General features: G+C 44.6%; 1 protein-coding gene across 1 annotated transcript in view; it reads left to right on the forward strand.

The window, feature by feature from the left end:
• Positions 1–21,327, forward strand: part of RASSF3 (Ras association domain family member 3) — an 83,897-nt gene extending 62,570 nt beyond the window's left edge. Inside the window, exons 2-5 of the mRNA XM_031650599.1 lie at positions 8,946–9,053; positions 12,376–12,613; positions 15,314–15,423; positions 18,557–21,327. Of these exons, the coding sequence (XP_031506459.1) occupies positions 8,946–9,053; positions 12,376–12,613; positions 15,314–15,423; positions 18,557–18,706 (606 nt within the window). The 3' untranslated portion in view covers positions 18,707–21,327. The remainder of the gene's footprint in view (positions 1–8,945; positions 9,054–12,375; positions 12,614–15,313; positions 15,424–18,556) is intronic.
• The last annotated feature ends 1,497 nt before the right edge of the window (positions 21,328–22,824 follow it).

Raw genomic sequence — 22,824 nt, forward strand, 5'->3', positions numbered from 1 at the left:
GTTTATTTTTTAATTTTTAAAATTTTAAATAGAGATGGGGGTTTTGCAATGTTGCCCAGGTTGGTGTCGAACTCCTGGGCTCAAGCGATCCTCCCATCTCGGCCTCCCAAAGTGCTAGGATTACAGGCATGAGCCACGGTGCCCAGCCTGGTTTCTTAACTGCAGGATTTCTTAGAGCCTTGAACGTTCTAAGGAACACTGGGAATCTCTAAGAGGAGTGAAGGAGGAGGAAGAACAGGAGGGCCTTTTCTGTCCACAGCACATTTTGGAGGATTGGTGTTCCATGGAACACTCTTTGGGGAGCATGGCCCCCTGCTGTTCTGCAATGTTGTGTGCATTGCTCTTGTTCATTCCAGTTGCCCTCTGTTTTTTCACTTATTTTTCCTGCCCTGAGATGACAGTGATGCATCTAGTGCTACAAGGAGGATTGGGGGATGGGGAGAGGCTGTTAAGTCCCTCTCTAACCTTTTCCTTACTGTTGGAAACATGAAAAAAGTGACCATCTTATGTAGCTGCACTAAAAAAGTTGCCTGCTTACAAGCTGAATTCAGGCAAGATGAACTCCTGAATCCTCACATAAGTGGAAATAGAGCCCCACCCTGTATCCTGCCATTAAAAAAAAAAAAAAATCCTGTCATCTGGCAGGGGGAAAAAAATCCCAGCCCTAGAGTGGCCAGGATGAATCAGCATGCCAGGGCCATACACCAAGATAAGCATTGAGTCTCTAGATGTGGCACCATGGCAGATTATCAACACTGGTGCCGTGAGAACACTGCAGCAAGCAGCACACTGTACTTTTAAGGACAAGAACAGCAGCGCCAAACACCCCAGAAACAGCTGTTCTGATTCTTTCCTTCAGGGGTAGAATTTTTTTTTTTTTTTTTTTTTGAGGCAGAGTTTCACTCTTGTTGCCCAGGCTGGAGTGCAGTGGCTTAACCTCCGCCTCCAGGGTTCAGGTGATTCTCCTGCCTCAGCCCCCCGAGTAGCTGGGATTACAGGCACACGCCACCACACCCAGCTAATTTTTTGTATTTTTAGTAGAGACAGGGTTTCTCCATGTTGGTCAGGCTGGTCTTGAACTCTCGACCTCAGGTGATCCACCTGCCTCGGCCTCCCAAAGTGCTGGGATTACAGGTGTGAGCCACTGTGCCTGGCTTTTTTTTTTTTTTTTTTTAAAAAGACGGAGTCTTGCTCTCGCCCAGGCTTGAGTGCAGTGGCACGATTTTGGCTCATTGCAACCTCCGCCTCCTGGGTTCAAGTGATCCTCCTGCCTCAGCCTCCCGAGTAGCTGGGACTACAGGCGCACACTGCCACACCCAGCTAATTTTTCTATTTTTAGTAGAGACAAGGTCTCCCCGTGTTGCCCAGGCTGGTATTGAACTCCTGGGCTCCAAGGATCCACCTGCCTTGACCTCCCAAAGTGCTGGGATTACAGGAATGAGCCACTGTGCCTGGTCTGCAGTATTGCTCTAGAACATCCTGTTTTACACTGTTTTATTGTGGATCTTTTCCTTCGTCGTTCTTCATTTACATCTCTGTCTATTATAGTCTGTATTTGCAATGTTTACTACGATAATTAGATGAAGCTTAAAATTCAGTTTTCATTTCCAGGGCTCAGAAGCCACATGTTGCTCATGGCTGCTCTGATGGACAGCACAGTTACAGGACATTTCCTCCACTGCAGAAAACACTGCTGGATAGCCCTGATTATATCAACAATGCTGATCATTATTTGAGAAAACTTTCTGGGCTCCCTCAACACCTCTGCTTACTTTATTATTTTAAACAAGTTTTTGTAGGCGCATACCACCATGCCCAGCTATTTCTTTGTTTGTTCGTTTTTTAGAGACAGGGTGTGCTATGTTGTCCAGGCTGGCCTTGAACTCCTGGGCTCAGGTGACCCTCCCGCCTCAGTTTCCCAAAGTGCTGGGATTATAGGTGTGAGACACCATGCTTGATAACTCTGCCTACTTTAATATCTTAGAGGTTTTGGTGCCGAAAGAAAAGAACATTGGACAGACATCAAATGTAAATGCAAAACTGTCCCAGGTGGCTCTTCTCATACGTTTCACTAGGGTTGAGCAAGACGTGCTCCCCACCTGGAAGACCCTCCTAGGGCTTTGTAGCTCTGTGTGACAATTCTCTTTGTATTCATCACATGGCTTCCACTTTGTGTACCTAAAAGACTTCTGAGAACAGTATTTTTCCCTATTAATCATACTTTAAAATCTAGTTTAGGAGCACCTAACTTCACATGCTGAAATTTTCTTTTGAAATTTCCTTTGAAACCCCCACAGTGCTCTCTGGAAATCACTTGTTTACTTCATACCATGCTTCAGTGCAAACCTGCTTTGGTTTGCTTATGAGTCCCTCCATGAATTCAGTGGAAATGTCTCTCCCAGAGAATGTTTTTCTCTTTCGGTCTGGTCCATGGTACTTTATTTGATGTCCTTATTAGAAGACGTCTAGAGGAGTCAAGACCTAGGTTCAGTTCAGTTTGAGCTAGCCTTGAATTCCATTTGCAACATGGGATGGGCCCACTGCTCCAATAAATGTGCCATTTTCTGTGTGAAAGGTGCTTGATGTTTTGCTGTGTGCAATTCCTAGGCTAGAACTTGTTCTGTCTGTTATTACACTGGGTATCCCAGTCTGTTGGTCATCAGCAGGTGACTGCCTATTGCCAAAACAGACGATGAGATGAAAAGTAGGAATTCATGATTTTGGAATCTAGCCTTACTTGGAGAAAGTACCTGTTGGCCTGGGAAGTTCACCCTTCTCTGCAGACCCAGGCTGGACCCCAAACCTGACCAGGTGTCAGAGCACCTGTGAGAGCTGTGGGACCTCCCAGTGGCAGGGTAGTACCAGTTACTGAGTGTCATGCCACTGGCATTAGGCACTGTGCATATATTGTCCCCCACTCAATCAGAGCATCTGTGCTATTAATGTTTGCTCTTTTTTGTTTGTTTTTGGTAAAAGGTCTTTATTTTTTTAAAGAGATCTGTAATACTAAAAAAAAGTAAAAAATAAAAAAAACACCCAAAAACCTCTTGTGGGGCTGGGGTGGGGAGTGAGGTAAACTTTCCTAGGCTGTCAGGCAAGCAAAGGCAGAAAGGCGGGGTCCACAGCTTTGAGTGCTTGGCATGGAGCTTGGCACCAATGGGCAATCAATAAATAGTTGTTGAATAATGGCTTGTATTATATATCTTCATAACAGTTATATAAAGTAGGTATTCTTTTGCACATTTTACAGTGATGAGAAAACTGAGGCCCAGAGAGGTTAAGTAACTTGCCTCTGGTCACACAGCTAGAATGTGGCAGAGCTGTGTGATTTTAGACCTAAGTATGTCTAAATCATAATCCACAGGCTGTCACTAAGCTAGAATAGAGGGAATGATAGGGCCACATTCACCTTTTCACTCTCTTTTGGACAGTCACTATTTTTTTGAGGGGTGGCGGGGACAGAGTCTTGCTATGTTGTCCAGGCTGGAGTGCAATGGCACAGTCTCAGCTCACTGCAACATCTGCCTCCCAGGTTCAAGTGATTCTCCTGCCGCAGCCTGCTGAGTAGCTAGGATTACAGGTGCGCCACCACACCCAGCTAATTTTTGTATTTTTGTAGATGGGGTTTCACCATGTTTGCTAGGCTGGTCTCGAACTCCTGACCTCATGATCCACCCACCTTGGCCTCCCAAAGTGTTGGGATTACAGGTGTGAGTCACCGCGCCCGGCCCGAATAGTCACTCTTAATTGCACTATGTTTATTGGGCATTTTGTTATGTTTTTAATTTTGATATAATTTCACAGTTACAGAAAAATTAACCAAAAGAGTATAAACAATTTTCAGACCCTTTACCCAGATTTGTTGGGGCATATTCTTCGAAAGTCTGAGTTGTGAGCCTGCGGGATTGGGCTGCATTTCTTGAGTAGAGCCTGGGCCATGCTACGCAAGAACTCCTGGGTGCCTGTGAGGTTGGGTGTGTCCCATCTGAGAAAGTTCGCTGCTGAAAAACAGTGACGTAACCCCACCCAGGAACTGAAGCGAGCCTAAGATCAGCTCTCCAGGGCTTGCTGGCTGGAAACAATGAGGGAAGAAGAGTCTAGGATTTACGAAATATTTTTTTGTGGAAGAACTCTTCCTCTGAGAAACTGCTGGAGGGTTTGGGGAATACAAAACAAAACTGACTTATGAAAAGATGACTTGTAACTCACCAAGCAGACACTCTCAGGCGTGGCATGATGCCCTCACTGCCTGCCAAGAACAATAACGGACACATTATCCACAGACGACTGCGCCCCATGCCGTTTCCTCTCCTGCCATCACAATGAAAGGCCAGGGTTGACACGTGGTGTTGTATCTATCCCACATCTGCTGCACTGTTTTCTTTTAACCCTTCTTGCTCCCACCCCTTTACCTGTGAGACCTCCTGTGCCCCTCCTGGGTTTCATTTTCTTCTCTTCGTTTTTCCTGGGCATACAGCTGCATTCCTAGAGATTGTGGTTCTGATTCATAATCAGTGTATGCGGAGGAAGGGGGAGGATTCTGCTCTGTGAGCGGACAGGAGCGTCTGTTTTAAAGGGGTAAACAATTGGGAAGTTTGTAGAGTTAAGGGTCTTCCTCTGATGCTAAATGAAACCACCGTCCTCTGTTCCAAGGCCTGAGCTTATGACTTCTTTGCTACCAGACCCAGAGAAACAGTGTTTGGTGGCCACTTTGGAAGCAGTTTGTCCTTTGACCTTCCCCACTCCACTTGTGCAGACACCAAGCCCTGTGAGGACGGGCGTGGTGTCTGCTGCTGAGCCTGACTGCCCCACACTTAGGCAGGTGCCTGGCACATGGCAGAAGCTCAGCAAATATTTGCCGAATGATGAGGCTTGCGTGTATGATTGCTACATTTTTGGCTTTAAAAGTACAGCATCGAGCCGGGCGCGGTGGCTCAAGCCTGTAATCCCAGCACTTTGGGAGGCTGAGACGGGCGGATCACAAGGTCAGGAGATCGAGACTATCCTGGCTAACACGGTGAAACCCCGTCTCTACTAAAAAATACAAAAAACTAGCCGGGCGAGGTGGCGGGCGCCTGTGGTCCCAGCTACTCCGGAGGCTGAGGCAGGAGAATGGCGTAAACCCGGGAGGCGGAGCTTGCAGTGAGCTGAGATCCGGCCACTGCACTCCAGCCTGGGCCACAGAGCCAGACTCAGTCTCAAAAAAAAAAAAAAGTACAGCATCAGGGCCCTTTGGGTTTTACCTACTTTTCTGGGATATACTTTCCTTTCCAGTTGATCCATTTTTTTTTTTTTTAGATGGAGTTTAGCTCTGTCTCCCAGGCTGGAGTGCAATGGCATGATCTCTGCTTACTGCAACCTCTGCCTCCCGGGTTCAAGCGATTCTCTTACCTCAGCCTCCCAAGTAGCTGGGACTACAGTTGCTTGCCACCATGCCTGGCTAATTTTTGTATTTTTAGTAGAGACAGGGTTTTACCACATTGGCCAGGCTGGTCTCCAACCCCTGACCTCAGGTTATCCGTTCACCTCGGCCTCCCAAAGTGCTGGGATTACAGGTGTGAGCCACCATGCCCAGCCAGTTTCCTTAGTTTTTAATCTCTGAGAAGGAAAGATAATTGTTACGTAAGGATGTCTCAGTTATCTGTGTGTGGATGATCCAGGGAAAATACCTCTTTCCAGACTGGCTTACTCTTTGGATTTTCCTCAAGCTTCTGGGTCTGCCTGTGCGAAGGGGCCTAAGGCTGGGTGTTAAGTCCCATAGCATCAGCAAAACCTGTAATTTAGGGTTACCCAGCTTTACTTAACCCTGTTCTTTGCTCTTAATCACTCCCATTACCCCTTTTCCTTCTCCTCGTTCTTAGAATTCTCATGTGAGTGAGTGGTGGTAAGCTCCTAGGATGTATGTATGCTGCTGTGTATGTGCTTTGCCATTTCCTGTGTTTTTAATGGTGAGCCTTTGGTGATTCCTCACATGGAACTCTTTTGCCCTTGGTCATACCTGTGAAAGCAGCACCAGATCTTTTCAATCAGATTATTCTAGGCCTGGTCACACCTGTGAAAGCGCCCCCACATCTTTGCAATCAGATCAGCCTAGGCCAGAAAGCACCTTAGAGGAGGTGATTGACTCTAGTTCCTTGTTTGGTAGAAAATGAGGGAACAGGCTCAGAGAAGTGAAGCCCAAGGCACAGAGTTAGCTGGTGACAGACTCAGGACTGGAGCCCAAGTCTTGCAGGTGTGGTGCACTTTCTGCAACACCCCTTTGCCCTGCCAGCTTCCCATCCCACATCCATGAGATTTTAAGTCCTTTATTGTACACTTTTTATTATATGCTTTGAAGAGTCTTTGGACAGTTAAAACAATGCACAATCCAAGACTAGTTCATTTTCTTCTTCAGCTATAACTGGTGCCCAGCTAATTGTGGATTGGTAAGAGCAAGACAGAGATGCGATACATGTTTAAAACTTCCTTGGGGCTCAGTGCAGTGGCTCATACCTGTAATCCCAGCACTTTAGGAGACTAAGGTGGGAGGATTGCTTGGACCCAGGAGTTCAAGAGCAGCCTGGGCAACATAGCCAGACCTCATCTATACAAAAAATTAGCTAGGTGCAGTAGTGCTTGCCTGTAGTCCCAGCTATTCAGGAGACTGAGGTGGGAGGATCGCTTGAACTCAGGAGGTCAAGGCTGCAGTGAGCTGTGATTATGCCCCTGCACACCAGCCTGGGTGATAAAGTGAGACCTGTCTTAAACAAAACAAAACACTTTCTTGGAAATAGTCACTGGAGCTTTTGAAAGCTTATTTTAATCCACAGCTTTTCCCCCACCAAACACTAATACCAAAAATAAGATTACTTTGGGGTTTTACTTTGGCAAATAGGATGCTCCCAAGGGACTTTGAAGCCTACCCCTGAAGCTAGGGAGTGAACACATTATCTTGTGCTGGTATTTATCCAGTATTACCCAGTATACTGACTCATTAGACTTCACCAGGTTGGTGCTGACATTGAAAAGTCACCGAGATAATTTGTAGTCAGCACACTCCTCTTAGGGTCTAAAGTCAAAGATCTTGAGGTTTGAATGGATCGAGAGCCTTTTCTTACTCAACGTGATATTGATGCATGTTCTGTAGTAGCCCCTCCTGGTGTATTTACGACACTAGCTTCCAGTGGGCAGATGGAAACCAGTGCCTGCCTGGAGACTATCCAGCTGTGAGAATGGTGTGATGTGTCTGGCAGAAAGAGACGTGTTTACAAAGGCTTCATTTTGCAGGCGTAAATCATTAGATTTTAACCGTTCTTCCTCTCCTTGTGTTGAATCTGATTATGCAGCCTTTCTGTAAGTTTTTAAATGTTTACCCACACCAGACCCTTGGGGACCGATTGGATTTAGTGGGAACACCCTAGAAGACCTGGATTAAAGTAGAACTTTGGTCTCTCAACTAGTTGGGTTGTCCTTGGACAAACTGCTTGGCCTCTGTAAATCTTCTGCCCTTATCTGTAGCATAGGGGTGCTAATTAGCATTAGCTCATTGTTGGGAGTATTAAATGAGAACACCCCTGTGGAAGCTCTTAGAGCTCCCAGTAAAGTTTGGAGTTAGGGAGGGTTAGCAGGCTTTCATTTGCTTCCACTGAACAGTTACATTTTTTTCCAGCAGTTTAATTTGCTGAAACTGGCGTAATAATGCCTCCTTGATTAGGTCGTTGGGAGAAGTAAAGGCAGTACAAGTTAGGTGCCTGGTATACTTCGTCAGGGTGGCAAAACGCTGTAATTTGGTCATTTGTGATCACGTCTACTGCTGCATAATGTCATGCACTGGTGGAACTATTTAGACAGCTAATTATTGATAAATTCTTCACAGTGAGAAGAGGATTTAACCGATGTTTCTCCCTCTAGAGTGTGGGGAGGTAGAGAAATGGGTGAGACTGGAAGGGTGGGAAGGAGAAGTCTGGCTACTTGTATCTTGGCCTGGGGATTTGTTTGGAAGATGAATTACCCTCTGGTAGTTGTGTACAGTTTACAGGTCAGGGATACTTCTAGCTGCTGACAAATTGGTTTTTTAAAAAAATATATCCCCTAGGAAGACTGTAGTCTGAAAGAATGAGAACCGTAATTGGTGGATAAGCCTGGAGAGTTTGAAAGTAAGAGAGAAAGGGAAGCATCGAGGGAGTTGGGGCGGGGAGGGGGAGAGACAGAGGGAGAGAGTGTGTGTGTGTGTGTGTGTGTGTGTGTGTGTTTCAAGGTGATGTGCAAGAACAACACGGTTCTTGTATGGGTTGTAATTTTTTTTTTTTTTTTTTTTTTGAGACAGAGTCGCACTCTGTCACCCAGGCTAGAGCACAGTGGCACAATTATGGCTCACTACAGCCTCGACTTCTGGGCTGAGGTGATCCTCCAACCTCAGCCTCCTAAGTAGGTGGGACTACAGGTGCGCACCACTGCGCCCAGCTCATTTTTATATTTTTTGTAGAGATAGAGTTTCCTCATGTTGCCCAGCCTGGTCACAATCTCCAGGGCTCAAGCTCTGCCCTCCTTGGCCTCTCAAAGTCCTGGGATTGCAGGCTTGTGCCACCGTGCCCAGCCCTTGTGTGGAATTTTTTAAAAATCCCGACTTATCCCCTTTTATTTTTGAGACAGAGGTTTGCTCTTGTTGCCCAGGCTGAAGTGCAATGGCGTGATCTCAGCTCACCGCAACCTCTGCCTCTCAATCAAAGTGATTCTCCTGCCTCAGCCTCCTGAGTAGCTGGGTTTACAGGCATGCACCACCATGCCCAGCTAATTTCATGTTTTTAGTGGAGATACGGTTTCTCCATTTTGCTCAGGGTGGTCTCAGACTCCCAAGCTCAGGTGATCCGCCCACCTCAGTGTCCCAAAGTGCTGAGACCGCACCCGGCCTCTCCGCAGTTTTTTCTATGATTGCTCACATGTGACATGGCTTGTTTTTCTTCTAGGATGTTGAGAAAGAGAAGGAAACCCACAGTTACCTCAGCAAAGAGGAGATCAAAGAGAAAGTTCATAAATACAACTTAGCAGTCACAGACAAGTTGAAGATGACCTTGGTAAGTACCCACAATACTATTTGGGTTGACACCTGTCAAAAAACAAATATAAATTGTTGGTACTACAATCTATAGTTCTAAATATCTGAATAACATTTGTAGAAGGGTAGTAGTCATGGTATACAGAACAGGAAAATGCAATATTTCTGTGGCTTTCAATTTAAATCTGTATTGTGAAGTAACTTTGTCTCAAAAATCGGTTGCTGGGTTAACCTTAAAAAAGGAAAACACTTATAATTTTATTTTAAAAGATTTTGTGACCCACCCCTCCTTCCTCAAAGGATTTTTAGCATCATTGCCTAACATACAGAAATAGTGACTCAGATTCTAAGAAGACCTCAGGTAAGGGTTTTTTTTTTTTGAAACAAGGTTTTGCTCTGTCACCCGGGCTGGAGTGCAGTGGCACGATCACTGCTCACTGCAGCCTCAACCTCCGGGCTCAAGTAATCCTCCCACCTCAGCCTCCAGAGTAGCTGGGACCACAGGCGCTTGCCACGATGCCTAACTAATTTTTGTAGTTTTTTGTAGAGACGGGGTTTTGCCATGTCACCCAGGCTTATCTCAAATTCCTTGGCTCAAGGGATCTGCCCACCTTGGCCTCCCAAAGTGCTGGAATTACAGGTATCAGAAGCCCCTAAGTTTTTGTCTTGTACAAAATAAGTATGGAAGTGTCAGGGAGAGGATTTTGAGCCCATGGATTGGAATATAGAGGTATATAATAGGATAGTTTTCTCTGCCGGTCATTAGTGTAAGACGAGGTACTTAATACTCAGTGTCTTCCATGTCGCCGTCACAGGCTTCCATAGCATTGCACCACACTGTTTGAAGCATGCAGAGTCGGTGTACAGGAGGGAGAAAGCTCAGGGCCTGGTGACAGGGAAACAAGAGCTGACAGCAGAACTAGAGTATTCATGTTCCTTTAAACTTAGCTGTCATCTAGGTCTCACCTACCCATTGGGTGGCCCGCCTTCTTCACGGCACTTGTCAGCCCTTGGTACCAGTTTCCAGGGCACTTGGACCCCTGTCTTTCAGTCTGTTTACTGTGAACTGACAGAGTTTGGTAAAGGACAGGGTGATTGGTTTAAAACAGGCCCTACCGAATCCGGTGATTCTTGGGGAGGAGCTTTCAGATAGAAACCCTTGTGGTAAAGAACCCCTCCCTGGTAGAACTCCTCCAAAAAGAGGGGAGAGGAACAGAGAATCCCAAGGTAACTCTTCATCATTCCAGCAGCAAGATTTCTTTTTCAAACACATTTTTCATCAAAGGAGAATTCCACTTGCTTTTTTTTTTTTTTTTCTTTCCCCATAGAGACTAAAACAGATACAAATTATCCATATCATTTTAAAGATAAAAATTTTAGGCTGTGCACAGTGGCTCACACCTGTAATCCCAGCATTTTGGGAGGCTGAGGCGGGTGGATCACTTGAAGTCGAGTTCGATGGTGGCTCACACCTGTAATCCCAGCACTTTGGGAGGCCGAGGCAGGCAGATCATGAGGTCAGGAGATGGAGACCATCCTGGCTAATACAGTGAAATCCGGTCTCTACTAAAAATACAAAAATTAGCTGGGCGTGGTGGCAGGCGCCTGTAGTCCCAGCTACTCAGGAGGCTGAGGCAGGAGAATGGCGTGAACCTGGGAGGCGGAGCTTGCGGTGAGCCGAGATTGCACCACTGCACTCCAGCCTGAGCGACAGAGCAAGACTCCGTCTCAAAAAAAAAAAAAAAAAAGTTCGAGACCAGCCTAGTCAACATGGCAAAACCCCATCTCTACTAAAAATAGAAAAATTAGCCAGGCATAGTGGCGGGCGCCTGCAGCCCCCACTACTCAGGAGGATCACTTGAACTCAGGAAGTTGAGGCTGCAGTGAGCTGTGTTCGTGCCACTGTACTCCAGCCTGGGTGAGAGAGTGAGACCCTGTCTCAAAACCAGAAAAAAACAAAAAAAAAACAAAAAAAACAGTTTTCAATTGGGATTTCAATCAGTTGGGATTGGAAATTGATCTTGCAGGAAGGAAGAAAAATAACACACCATAAAGGTAGTTTTAAATGTTCTACTTTAACTGTGGCATTTATATGTAACACTTGACAGTTTGTTTTAATAAAACATTACAGTAAATCTTTTCTAAATATACTGTTTTTGTTTGTTTGTTTTTGAGATGGAGTCTCACTCTGTCGCCCAGGCTGAAGTGTAATGGTATAATCTCGGCTCACTGCAACCTCCGCCTCTGGGTTCAAGAGATTCTCCTGCCTCAGCCTTTTGAGTAGCTGGGATTACAGGCGCCCGCCACCACACTCAGCTAATTTTTTGTGTGTATTTTTAGTAGAGATAGGATTTCACCCTGTTGGCCAGGCTGGTCTCAAACTCCTGACTTCCAGTGATCTGCTTGCCTCGGCCTCCCAAAGTGCTGGGATTATAGACGTGAGCCACTGCGCCTGGCCCCAAATATACTGAATAGAAAAATAAAAATAAAAAGCGAAGACCAAACTGTTATTACTGTTTGTGTCAACTAAGAAATAGTAATTCTGCCATCAGCGAAGATAGTTGTTTTTAAGATCTGTACTGTGAAGTATAGTGGCTTGAATTCGTTTTTTTTTTTTTTTTTTGGAGACAGAGTCTTGCTCTGTTGCCCAGGCTGCAGTGCAATGGCGTGATCTTGGCTTGCTGCAACCTCAAGCGATTGAATTTGTTTTTAAAATGCTGCTTAAGAGACCTGAAATGCATCCTATGCTGTATGGCATATATGCTGTGTTAAAAAGTTTAAGCAAAGTTGGTAATTCAGTGCATATGAATATAGCCACTAGGAATGAAAATAGCCTATTTTCTTACTGTCTCCTCATTATTGACTTTGTATTAGGGTATTTCAGAGCCCTAATTGTGACCTTCCTTTTGCATATAATAGTCACCAGTTGAGGATGTTGTTTCCTTTGAGCCTGTAACCTAGACATATCCCCCAAGCTTTAATAAGTTTCGTGGTTTGGCTAGCATCTGCTTCATTGGATTGTAACCTTGCAAATGGGCCCTGACCTTTTGCCAGTAGCTTCAGAGGCATGAGTCTGGGGCCAGCAGTCAGCCACAGCATCAGGAGGCTTCTTCAGTTGCCACATCTGCCCTGCAGACCTTGCCTCTGGAAGCACTTTGCCTGGTGTGTTAACCGCCCTCTGAGGTCATTCCCTTGGGGGCAATCTTTAGTGAAGTTTTGCCACAAACCTCCAAGAGAAGAGAACAAAGGAGTGTTTCACCTTCCCATTTTGTTTTGATATGCTCCTTCCCTAAAGTGCCACCATCCACCCAGCTAAGTGTGTGCTTCTCTCCCTGCTTCAGAATTCAAATGGGATTTACACTGGCTTCATTAAAGTACAGATGGAACTCTGCAGACCTCCACAGACTTCTCCAAATTCTGGAAAACTCTCTCCCAGTAGCAATGGCTGTATGAATACACTTCATATCAGCAGCACAAACACTGTCGGGGAAGTGATCGAGGCCCTGCTCAAAAAGTTTCTCGTGACTGAGAGCCCTGCCAAGTTTGCACTTTATAAGCGTTGTCACAGGGAAGACCAAGGTACGCTGCCAGCTTAAAAGGAAAATGGTCTGTGCTTCTACTTACATCTGCTGTTCTCATTAGCAGAGGGAAGACTGGTGGGTCTCATCCATGTCAATTGTGTCGGAGCCTGGAGTCCGATGCTGGAAGCCATGGTGATCTTAGCATGCACTTAGTGCTTCTTGGCTGTCCACATTTTTGAGTTGGACAGTTGTGGGTCTGAGGAGCTTGGAAGCATCCATATGCAACGGGCAGTTATGGAGTATTTTGTGTTGTTGTTGGGGGGATGGGGCGGGGGCTGTTTTTTGTTATTGTTAGGAGTGGCTTTGATTTTAATTTTCTTTAGGACACAAAAGAGTGCCTCTGTGTTTAAAGTTTTCAATAGCACATTCCACATTTGTTGTGCATCGGTACATGGAGTGGTTTGGTGGACCTGTGCTGAGACCTTGCGACTAGGGAGGCACATGTGCATCACAGCACATTTCAGCATACTGATGGAGATGGCTCAGCCCTGGGCTCTCCTGATTCCTTAGCTTGTCTCACTTGGTGTTACAACGGGACATTTTGGTACTCTGCCCCCCAGAGGCTCATAAAATGAGTGAATAACATTTTGATCTAGGGTCTGACTAAACTTCATATCCACATTCAGGGGATAGAAAGAGAATATTAAATATTAAATTACTATATGAAACGGAATGAGATATTCCAGGTCAGGCAGTGACCAGAAATTGATACCAGTGGTGGACAGTAGTGATTCAGTGATTCACTACATGTGATTTGAAATTGGGGTGTGTGTGTGTGTGTGTGTGTACAATAAACTATTGAAGCTTTCTTTAGTTTTTCTGGGTAAAGCCTCATGTAGCTATAGAAGAAAATATATTAACCTTGACATGATAGTAATGTTCTTCAGTTACACAGGATGAAACCCAGCCCATTGCTGAGTATGCATACATCTTTTTAAAAACATACCATGGGGCTAGACCCTGTGGAATACAAAGATGAACAGACCAGGGTTCCTACCTCCAGAGGTCACAAGCTTAGTATTGTGGGGGAAGTTTATATCTACAGGGAAATTGGCAAGGCAGTGCATCTGGAAGTGCCACAATAATGTAGAGAAGCTCGATGGCATTTTTATCTGCCAGTTTCTTTGCCTGCTCACCTGGACTTCAGCTGTACAATCTGAAAGTAATAGTGACTTGTTGAAATGTTACCCCTATGGCTGGCAAATCCTTTAACATGATTGGCAATGTCACTGTATGGGTGTGTCTAGCATGAGACATAGCTGTGCTTGAAGCTACCAGAGCTTATATTCTGATTGCTCGGTTTGTAGCTGCTAATTCTTAATTAATCTGTAGAGAGATTTGCTTCTAGAACTCTTGTTTTTATGTTCTTTGGATGGTATATACATTTTTTAAAATTTGTCTTTTGTTTGTTTGAGACAGTCTTGCTCTGTTGCCCAGGCTAGAGTGCAGTGGCACAATCTCGGCTCACTGCAATCTCCGCCTCCCAGATTCCAGTGATTCTCCTGCCTCAGCCTCCCAAGTAGCTGCAATTACAAGTGCCCACCACCATGCCCAGCTAACTTTTGTATTTTTAGTAGAGACGGGGTTTCACCATGTTGGTGGCCAGACTGGTCTCAAACTCCTGACTTCAGGCAATCCGCCTGTCTCGGCCTCCCAAAGTGCTGGGATTACAGGCGCAAGCCCCTGGCCTTGGTTTTTGAGACAGCATCTTACTCTGTCGCCTAGGCTGGAGTACCATGGCACAATCATAGCTCATTGTAACCTTGAACTCCTGGGCTCAAGTGATCCTCAGTCTCCTGAGTAGCTAGGACTGTAGGTGGGCACCATTATGCCTGGCTAATTAGAAAAAAAAAAAAATTTTTTTTTTTTTTTTGGAGACCAGGGCTTTGCTATGTTGCCCTGGCTGGTCTTGAACTCCTGGCCTCAAGTGATCCTCCTGCCTCAGCCTTTCAAAGTGTTGGGATTACAGGTGCGAGCCAGCATGACTGGCCTATTTTTATTGTTTTTAAAGGAGTTGTAGACCCGTTTTTAGGTTGATTGTTTTCTTTTTTTTTTTTTCCCCCATTAAAAAAAAAAAATTATTTATTTTTTGAGACACAGTTTCACTCTTGTTGCCCAGGCAGGAGCGCAATGGCACGATCTCAGCTTGCTGCAACCTCCACCTCCCAGGTTTGAGCGATTCTCCTGCCTCAGCCTCCCAAGTAGCTGGAATTACAGGTGCCCGCCACCACGCCCAGCTAATTTTTTGCATTTTTGGTAGAGACAGGGTTTCGCCATGTTGGCCAGGCTGGTCTCAAACTCCTGGCCTCAAACTCCTGGCCTCAGTTGATCTGCCCACCTCGGCCTCCCAAAGTATTGGGATTACAGGCGTGAGCCACCATGCCCGGCTCTTATCTTTGTTTTCTAAAAGGAAGAGCAGAGTTAACTATAAGCATATTTTGGGACTAATACCTATTAAAATTTATTCTTGAAAATAATTTCCTCCTTAATCAAGGCACAGTTTATATTTGAACAGAAACAGAATAGATTTTATTCCACTGTGGGCTACTGGTATTAAATAATAAGATGAGCCAATTGGCGACTTGGAGACTGGGGTAACTTGAATGGTTACCTTGATCTGGAGGAGGGGATCACAATGGGGAAGTGGTCTCAGGAATGGCTGAATACTCTGTAACATGCTGCTTGTTTCCTTACCCAGTCTACGCCTGCAAGCTCTCAGACCGGGAACATCCACTCTACCTGCGTTTGGTAGCAGGGCCCAGAACAGACACGCTTAGTTTTGTTCTTCGTGAACATGAAATTGGAGAGGTAAGTTATTGTTCACTATTGCTTTACACTGTACAGAACAGCTGGCCCTATTTAATTGCAGTAGCCTAGTGACTTGGCTGTTGATGGGGGATGGGAAGAGAGGAGAGTTGGAGGGCAGGGAGAGGGAGAGAGATTTTGAATTGTCAGAAATGAACCCAAAGTTAGCCTACAGTGTTGTTCTCTTATAACCTTATGTTATTAGTCTGTCAGAGATGGGAGAAAATAAAATTTTTTACTTGATCTCCATCCAGAGAGTCATTTTCACCCCTTCCCACCTCCAAAATACTCCAGTCCAGCTGAACTTTGAAAGTTGACACTCACCATGTGTTTGCTGCTAACAAAAGTCTCCAGGCTAATTCCCTTCTAAAGGGAAATAAAAGGAAATTTGATCTCTTTACCATGGAAGACATTTAGCTTTCTAGAATCTTTTTTTTCCCCTTTGCCCAGTCAACTGATTAAGAAATTATGTTTCCATGTGCATCATTTGCCATATTGTCTCCAGGGAGGATTGTATTTAGCCAGTTCAGTAGAAGAAAAAAAGCACTTGAGCCTGCCCTCTAGATCAAGTGTCAGCTTTAAATGACACTTGAGCAAATCCCAAGCTCCTGTCCCAGTCTTCTGTCTGGAAACAGGAAATGGTATGAAATATCCTACATGGTGCAGTTGAGAATAGGGTTTCTAGGTTAAAAGTTGGGAAACACTCTGTTTCCGACTGTTGGTTAGATTAGTAGCATGACCTCGGGTAAATCTTCTCATCTTTTAGCCTTCAGTTTTAAAATCTGTTAAGTGGGACTAAACACTTTACAAGGTGGCTTTGAGTCACAATTAGAAATGTATACATGGAAGTGAAGGGAGTTTTAGGAAGACAGTGGTTTTAGATGTTTTTGAAGTTTCTTTTGATTCTGGTGTTTTGAAGCTTTTCAAGACATTCAGACTCATTTTGGGGAGAAGGCAGGGTGCAGAGTCTGACTTGGCTTTGCAGTTGGGCAGCATTCCTTCTGCCAGCTTAAGCCAGACACATGAGCATAGTCTAGTCAGTGTTTTATTTTTCTTGTACTTAGTGTTTTAAGTAGCAACTAGAACTACACTGGGCAAGAATTTTATTAACTTAGTTATTTTATTTTATTTTAATTCTAATTAGAGATGGGGTCTCGCTACATTGCCCAAGCTGGTCTCAAACTCCTGGGCTCAAGCGATCCTCCCACCTCAGCCTCCCAAAGTGCTGAGATTACAGGTGTGAGCCACTGCCCCTGGCCTTAACTTAGGTTTGAAATTGACTTGACATTGGGTTTTATTGTTCCGGACTGCTGTACTAGACTTCTGTATGGTGTTCTTGTTTCTCAGTTATCTGAGGAAAACTGAACTGAAGGAAGAAATTTCCATAGCTGTTAGGGGGTGGGAGGGATATTTATATGATGTCTTTATTTTGGAGACTTCAACAAAGGTGAAAGATAATCTGTTGAAATTTTAAAAATTAACAGAATATTCTAACGTGGAATTTTGCTCTCCTCCTCCATGTTGCTCATTTTTTTTTTTGAATAACCAGCCTAAACTTATCTCCAGGAATTCTTCTACCACTGAGCCCACTTGGTGGATTTACTTATTTTTCTCTATTTGTTTGTATTTGGTTATTTTGAACCTTTTCTCTACACCATCAGATAGCAATTCTCCACCAGGATCCAGGGCCCCCTTTGGGAGAGGAGGATGTGTTTGTAAAAAACCTACTAGATGATGCTAGATACCCTCCTTGACATTCACTGCTTCTATTTTTTAAAATTTGTTTTAATTGTTTTTTTTTTCTTCTTAAAGAGACTGGGTCTTGCACTGTCACCCAGGCTGGAGTGCAGTGGTGCAATCATGGCTCACTGCAGCCTCAAACTCCTGGGCTCAAGCAGTCCTCCCACCTCAGCCTCCCCAGTAGCTGAGACTACAGGAAGGTACCATCACAACTAGATAATTTTTAAATTTTTTGTAGAGACAGGGTGTCACTATATTGCCCAGGCTGGTCTCAAACTTCTGGTCTTGAACTTCTGGGCTCAAGTGATCTCCTGCCTCAGCATTCCAAAGTGCTGGGATTATAGGCATGAGCCACCATGCCCAGCCTAAAAACTTATTTTGTGCCTGCTAAATAAGTTCTAGGAGCTGTTAGGGAAACAAGGCTCAGAGCCTCAAGGCAAGAGATAAACTCCAAATAGGAGAAGTACGGCAGCTGTGGTGTAGGTAAGGTGCAGGTGAGATAGATACTACGCAAATAATTGTAATTTTAAAATCTTGGTTGTGATGAGGGCTCTGTGCAGGCTTTTGATACACTTAGTCCCGGGTGGGAAGAGAGGGGAGGAAGATGTGGAAAGCTGCTTAGAGAAAGTAGCATTTAAGCTGAGATGGGGAGGATGAGTAGTTCATAGCCAGGTAAAGTGGAGGAGGGGAGAATGCGTGCCACTTGGGTAGAGAGTGAAGCTCAGTGAGAGAGAGATGGGGCAGGAGAGTTTAGAGTCTTTCAGATTTAGCCTCAGCAACTAAGGGAAGTCATCGGATGGTTCTACGCAGGAGAGTCTTGGCCAGATGTGCATTTTACAAAGGATGTTTTGTTTGGGGAACAGATCGGGGAGCATAAGAGCCAAGTGAGGAGGCCAGGTAGAAAGCTGTCCCAGCGATGGAGGGATAGATGATGGTAGCTAGCACCAAGGGGCCGTACCGAGGGAGAAAAGGCTGAGGGGAGAACTGTTTGGGAGTGATAAGATTATGCGAGGTAAGAAAGCAGTCAGTTACAATGAGGACTCGAGGTTAAGATGGAAGGAGTATCGAGTTGTTTTTAATGCTGCTGGGGGTCAAATCAGGTAAGGACTGAAAGTGTCTAATAGACTTAGGGATACGGAGGTCCCTGGCTTTTAGGGAGATAGTCTTGAACAACAGTGGGAGGAGAGGGTAGGAAGGTGATTGGTGTGAGCTGAGGTGGCAGTGGGAGTAGAGGGAGTCCTTAGGCTGGCAACACCCCAGCTCTTGCAGGCCACACCTTCTGCGGCCTGGGGCTGGGAGGGGAGGGCAGCCGCGCCTCCGGGAGCTCCCGGTCGGCATTCCTGAGTCTGACTGAGCATGAAACACCTGGCGTTCTTCTTTCTTTGTTTCCTGACAGTGGGAAGCCTTCAGCCTTCCAGAACTACAGAATTTCTTGCGTATCTTGGACAAGGAAGAAGATGAGCAGCTGCAGAACCTGCGGGGGCGCTACGCAGCCTACAGACACAAGCTGGAAGAAGCCCTCCGCGAGGTCTGGAAGCCTGATTAAAGGGGGCTCCCTGCCCGCCAGGCCCGGTGCGGGGACCGATGTACAAAACAACAGCAAGTGCCTCTCTTCTCAGAGGGCTGCTGTCTTGCCCCTCTATGCTAGGGTCTTCCCCTTTCTATCTGTAGATTTTGTTCCCCAAACCTGGTCACACAGCATCCTGCACCTTAGCGTCCCATGTAAGGGGCGCTGCAAGCTTGTTGTTCAGCACCGCAGTGTTACCTCTTGGCAAGCTGTGAACCTGTAGCGTCGTCAGGAGCATTCGAGGGTGCTTGGAAGCATGAACTCGGGGGGTGTTTTTTTTTTGTTTTGTTTTGTTTTTGGTTGTTTTAATTACGTGATGATGCTGTTAAGCTTACGGATATGCTGTTGATATTTTAAAAAGCTTAACTAGGAATCTTTCTGAATACTTGTCCTATTTTGAAACTACCTGTCTGGTTTTTTGTTTTCTTTTCTTTTTTTAATGTCAGAGGAATCTATCCATGTGAATCGAAAGGCACAGGAATCTAGGAACTCTGAGGAATTTATTGTGAAGGATTTTGTTAGGGGTTGACACAGAAAGGAAAGTGTAAGTTTGGAAGAAGGCATGTGGGGTGGTGGCGAGCGCTGTGGGTTGTGGAAGGTGACTTGGCTTTTCAGTTAGGGGTAGTGGAGAAAGGGGTAGTTGCTTGTAAATGAGTTAAAAGCATTCAGTGTGGAGATGTTAAACTCATTTTAGGATCGCTTGGTTTCCTGGTGGGTAAAATGTGGAAACAGAGCCAGAGGCAGGAGCTAAACCAAAAGGAGGGCCCCATGAACTCTGCAGCCAACCGACCAGAAAATCAGGCAGGTGGAGCCTGCCGACCTGGGCAGAGGTAGGCCTCACACTGGACCTGACCCTCTTCATTCTGCCTGTTTGGAGTGGAAGGTCTAATTGGTGTAGCTGCTGTGCATAGGCAGGACAGTGACCATTCACTAACTCTTGTTAAGTTACATACAGTATATAATTTTCCTCCCCCAGGTGGTTTTCGAAGTTGAGATGGAATTCGGGTAGGGGCAGCTGTTTTTCCCTTGATTGGTAGCTAGGATATTTATCAAGTAAACTTTTGTGACAATCACCACCTTCCCTTTTATTCCTCCTTTCCTTTTCCTTTCTTCCCTTTTTTCTTTCCTTCCCTTCTCTTTCCCACCCTACCTTGTTCCTTCCCTCCTTCTCTCCCCCCCACTTTCTTTTCTACATTGAAATCTGTTCTTACATAATATAGAACAGGGCAATTGAATGAGGACCCAATCCTACCAGATCTTTAGTTCTAAAGGGCAACTTGACTGTGAGTAGGAGGCCCCCAAGAAAGGGAGGAAAGTCCACACCCAGCTAACCACACAACAGGGCTTCATTATGGAAATATTTTAACAAAAGTACATGTTATTACCAACCAAAGAAATGCATGTGCAATAGAAGCCTTCCTTAAAACAGGCGAAATAACCTCATTTTATGCAGCATTTTAATCTGAGAACAGAGGGAAAGGTGTGCAGTGGTTCCAGAGGGGCCTTATATTCTATTTTTAGTCTAGATATTTTTTGTTTATAAATTCCCAAGGAATTGTTAACACTTTGGTGACACCTAATGGATTCTTTTTGAAATTCCAAGGTGCTTCAGTTCTTTGCCTAAGTGAACTGTGCCTTTTATTGCATTTCTGTTCCTCTCTTGGTGGCTCTTCTGACTTTTCGGAGAACACCCATCTTGTTGGAGGCAGACCTAAGTTGTTACGCTGTGCCACACAATCTACTGAGACAATCAGATCTTCCTAAGCATTTAAGGAAAGTTGAAAAAAATAGAATTAGCAGCTATCAAATATGTATGGCACATCTTGTTTAATTTTGCATGTAACTTCTCTTTAGTACATTGATGAGGTTTTAGTGACATTATCATCCAACACTTTACCTTTATTGTTCAGGGAATGCCTTCATGATTTTTTTTTTACTGGTTTTACTATTCAGACTATGGCCTGGGTTTGAGTATATTGTTATCACCACCTGATTTTTTAATTATTCATCCCAGTTAACTTATATTTTGTGAAGCATTTGTTTCTCAGATTAAGACACTGTTAGAACCTAAAGTAGTAGCTTATGGGTATCTGTGAATTTTTTTTTTTTTTACTTGAAGTAGATTGTCTGAATAGGCATCCTCATCTGTATTTATCCAGAACCTCGCTCACTGTCATGTGCACTACAGATTGCAATTTGGAAACTTACTGTATTGAAATTCTGTCAGTTCATGGTTCTTGAAGACTGATGTCCTTTCCCAAACACTGGTTACTGCAGCAGCATTTTTAATGTGTAAGTGAAGAAAAAAGGCCACTAAGGCCAAAGATTTTTTAAGAACCATTGTGCAAATCGTTATGTTAAACTATCTAAGCTTTGCTGTAATACTGTTTTCTCTTCAATATGTGATGGTACAGGAAAGATGTTAAATGAAGGGGGGTAGTATTGCAGGAGAGCATTTTAAATGGCAGAAGTAAAAAGTTATAATATTTATAATTTTGATGGGTTTAAGCTTATTTTTGTAGGGAAGATTTTTCCTCCCTAGAATTGTTTCTAGAATGGCAAAATTGTTTCCATTATTAAAAATTGAAGTTATTAGTTGATATTTGTGTGTGTTTATTTATGATAATATGCTAGATTTAAAAAGGTCACAGGAGTGGGCTGAGCTGCTTTTGCAGATACACAGGGACACATGCTGGAATGCAACAACTTTACTAAGTTTGGGTGGGTCATATTTGTTCTCCCAGATGTCATTTTCTCTTTGCCTTATCCTCTGAGGAAAAATAACCTTAAGCTCACACCGCATATTCCTATTTTATTTAAAACAATTGTTTCAATTTTTGAAATATACACATTTAAAAGTATATAAAGTATGCATAAGAGGGAGGCCGAGAGTGAAAAAATAAAAATAAAAAAGCATGCAAACCGTTTACAGGATTATTATATAAAATGGACACCCCATGGCCATTACCAAAATAGAACCTTGTCAGTTCTTTAGAAATCTCCCTCCACCCCTGTTGTTGCCCTGAGGTCTCCTACTCCTGAAACACACCATTTCAACATAAAGTGAGTATTTGTATTTTTTGGGTCACCGTGACTGCCTTACACAGATGGGATGGAGAGTGTCTGGGGAACCCGCAGGGATGATGGGGTTCCGCCCTGTGCGCACCTGCACCTCATCTTTGTCCCGTGGTGTTCAGCTTCCATGCCTGCTGTTGGGAGTGTTTTTACTACTACACTCCCCCCTGGAGGGGCTGATGAAATAGGAGGAAGGCTGGCACCAGGTGGTAAAGGCCTTTCACATGCTATAGCTGCTCTCTAAATAAAAATACTGTGATAGAAAATTATGGCTTTGTATAATTCTGCTTACTACTGAAACATTCAGAGGGTTCAGAGGGTTTGGGGGGTTCTACTTGGGTTACTACCCAAGGTGCACGGGGAATGTTTGGGAATTTTTATATTTTTATTCCTCCCTTTTTTTTTTTTTTGGAGATGGAGTCTCACTCTGTCGCCCAGGCTGGAGTGCAGTGGCATGATCTTGGCTTACTGTAACCTCCACTTCCCAGGTTCAAGCAATTCTCCTGCCTCAGCCTCCCTAGTAACTGGGATTACAGGTGCCTGCCACCACACCCGACTAACTGGTTTTTTTTTTTGTATTTTTTAGTAGTGATGGGGTTTCTCCATGTTGGCTAGGCTGGTCTCGAACTCCTGACCTCAAGTGACCCACCCACCTTGGCTTCCCAAAGTGCTGGGATTACAGGTAGGACTTTTTTTTTTTTTTTTAAAGTCAATTTTTATTACTAAAAAACCTTTTTTTTTTTTCTTTAAGATAGAGTTTCACTCTTGTCTCCCAGGCTGGAGTGCAGTGGCATGATCTGGGCTCACTACAACCTCCACCTCCTAGGTTCAAGCGATTGTCCTGCCTCAGCCCCCTTGAGTAACTGGGATTACAGGCATGAGCCACCATGCCCGGCTCACATGAATATTTATTGAAGCAACAGTTATCAATTGGCGACAAATTCAGAGACACTGTCAGATAACCCTAATTAGGTGTTTTGTTTTATTGAAAGAAGGGGGCTGGGCGCGGTGGCTCATGCCTG

This window comes from Papio anubis, chromosome 9 (assembly GCF_008728515.1).
Source record: "Papio anubis isolate 15944 chromosome 9, Panubis1.0, whole genome shotgun sequence".
NCBI lineage: Eukaryota > Metazoa > Chordata > Mammalia > Primates > Cercopithecidae > Papio > Papio anubis.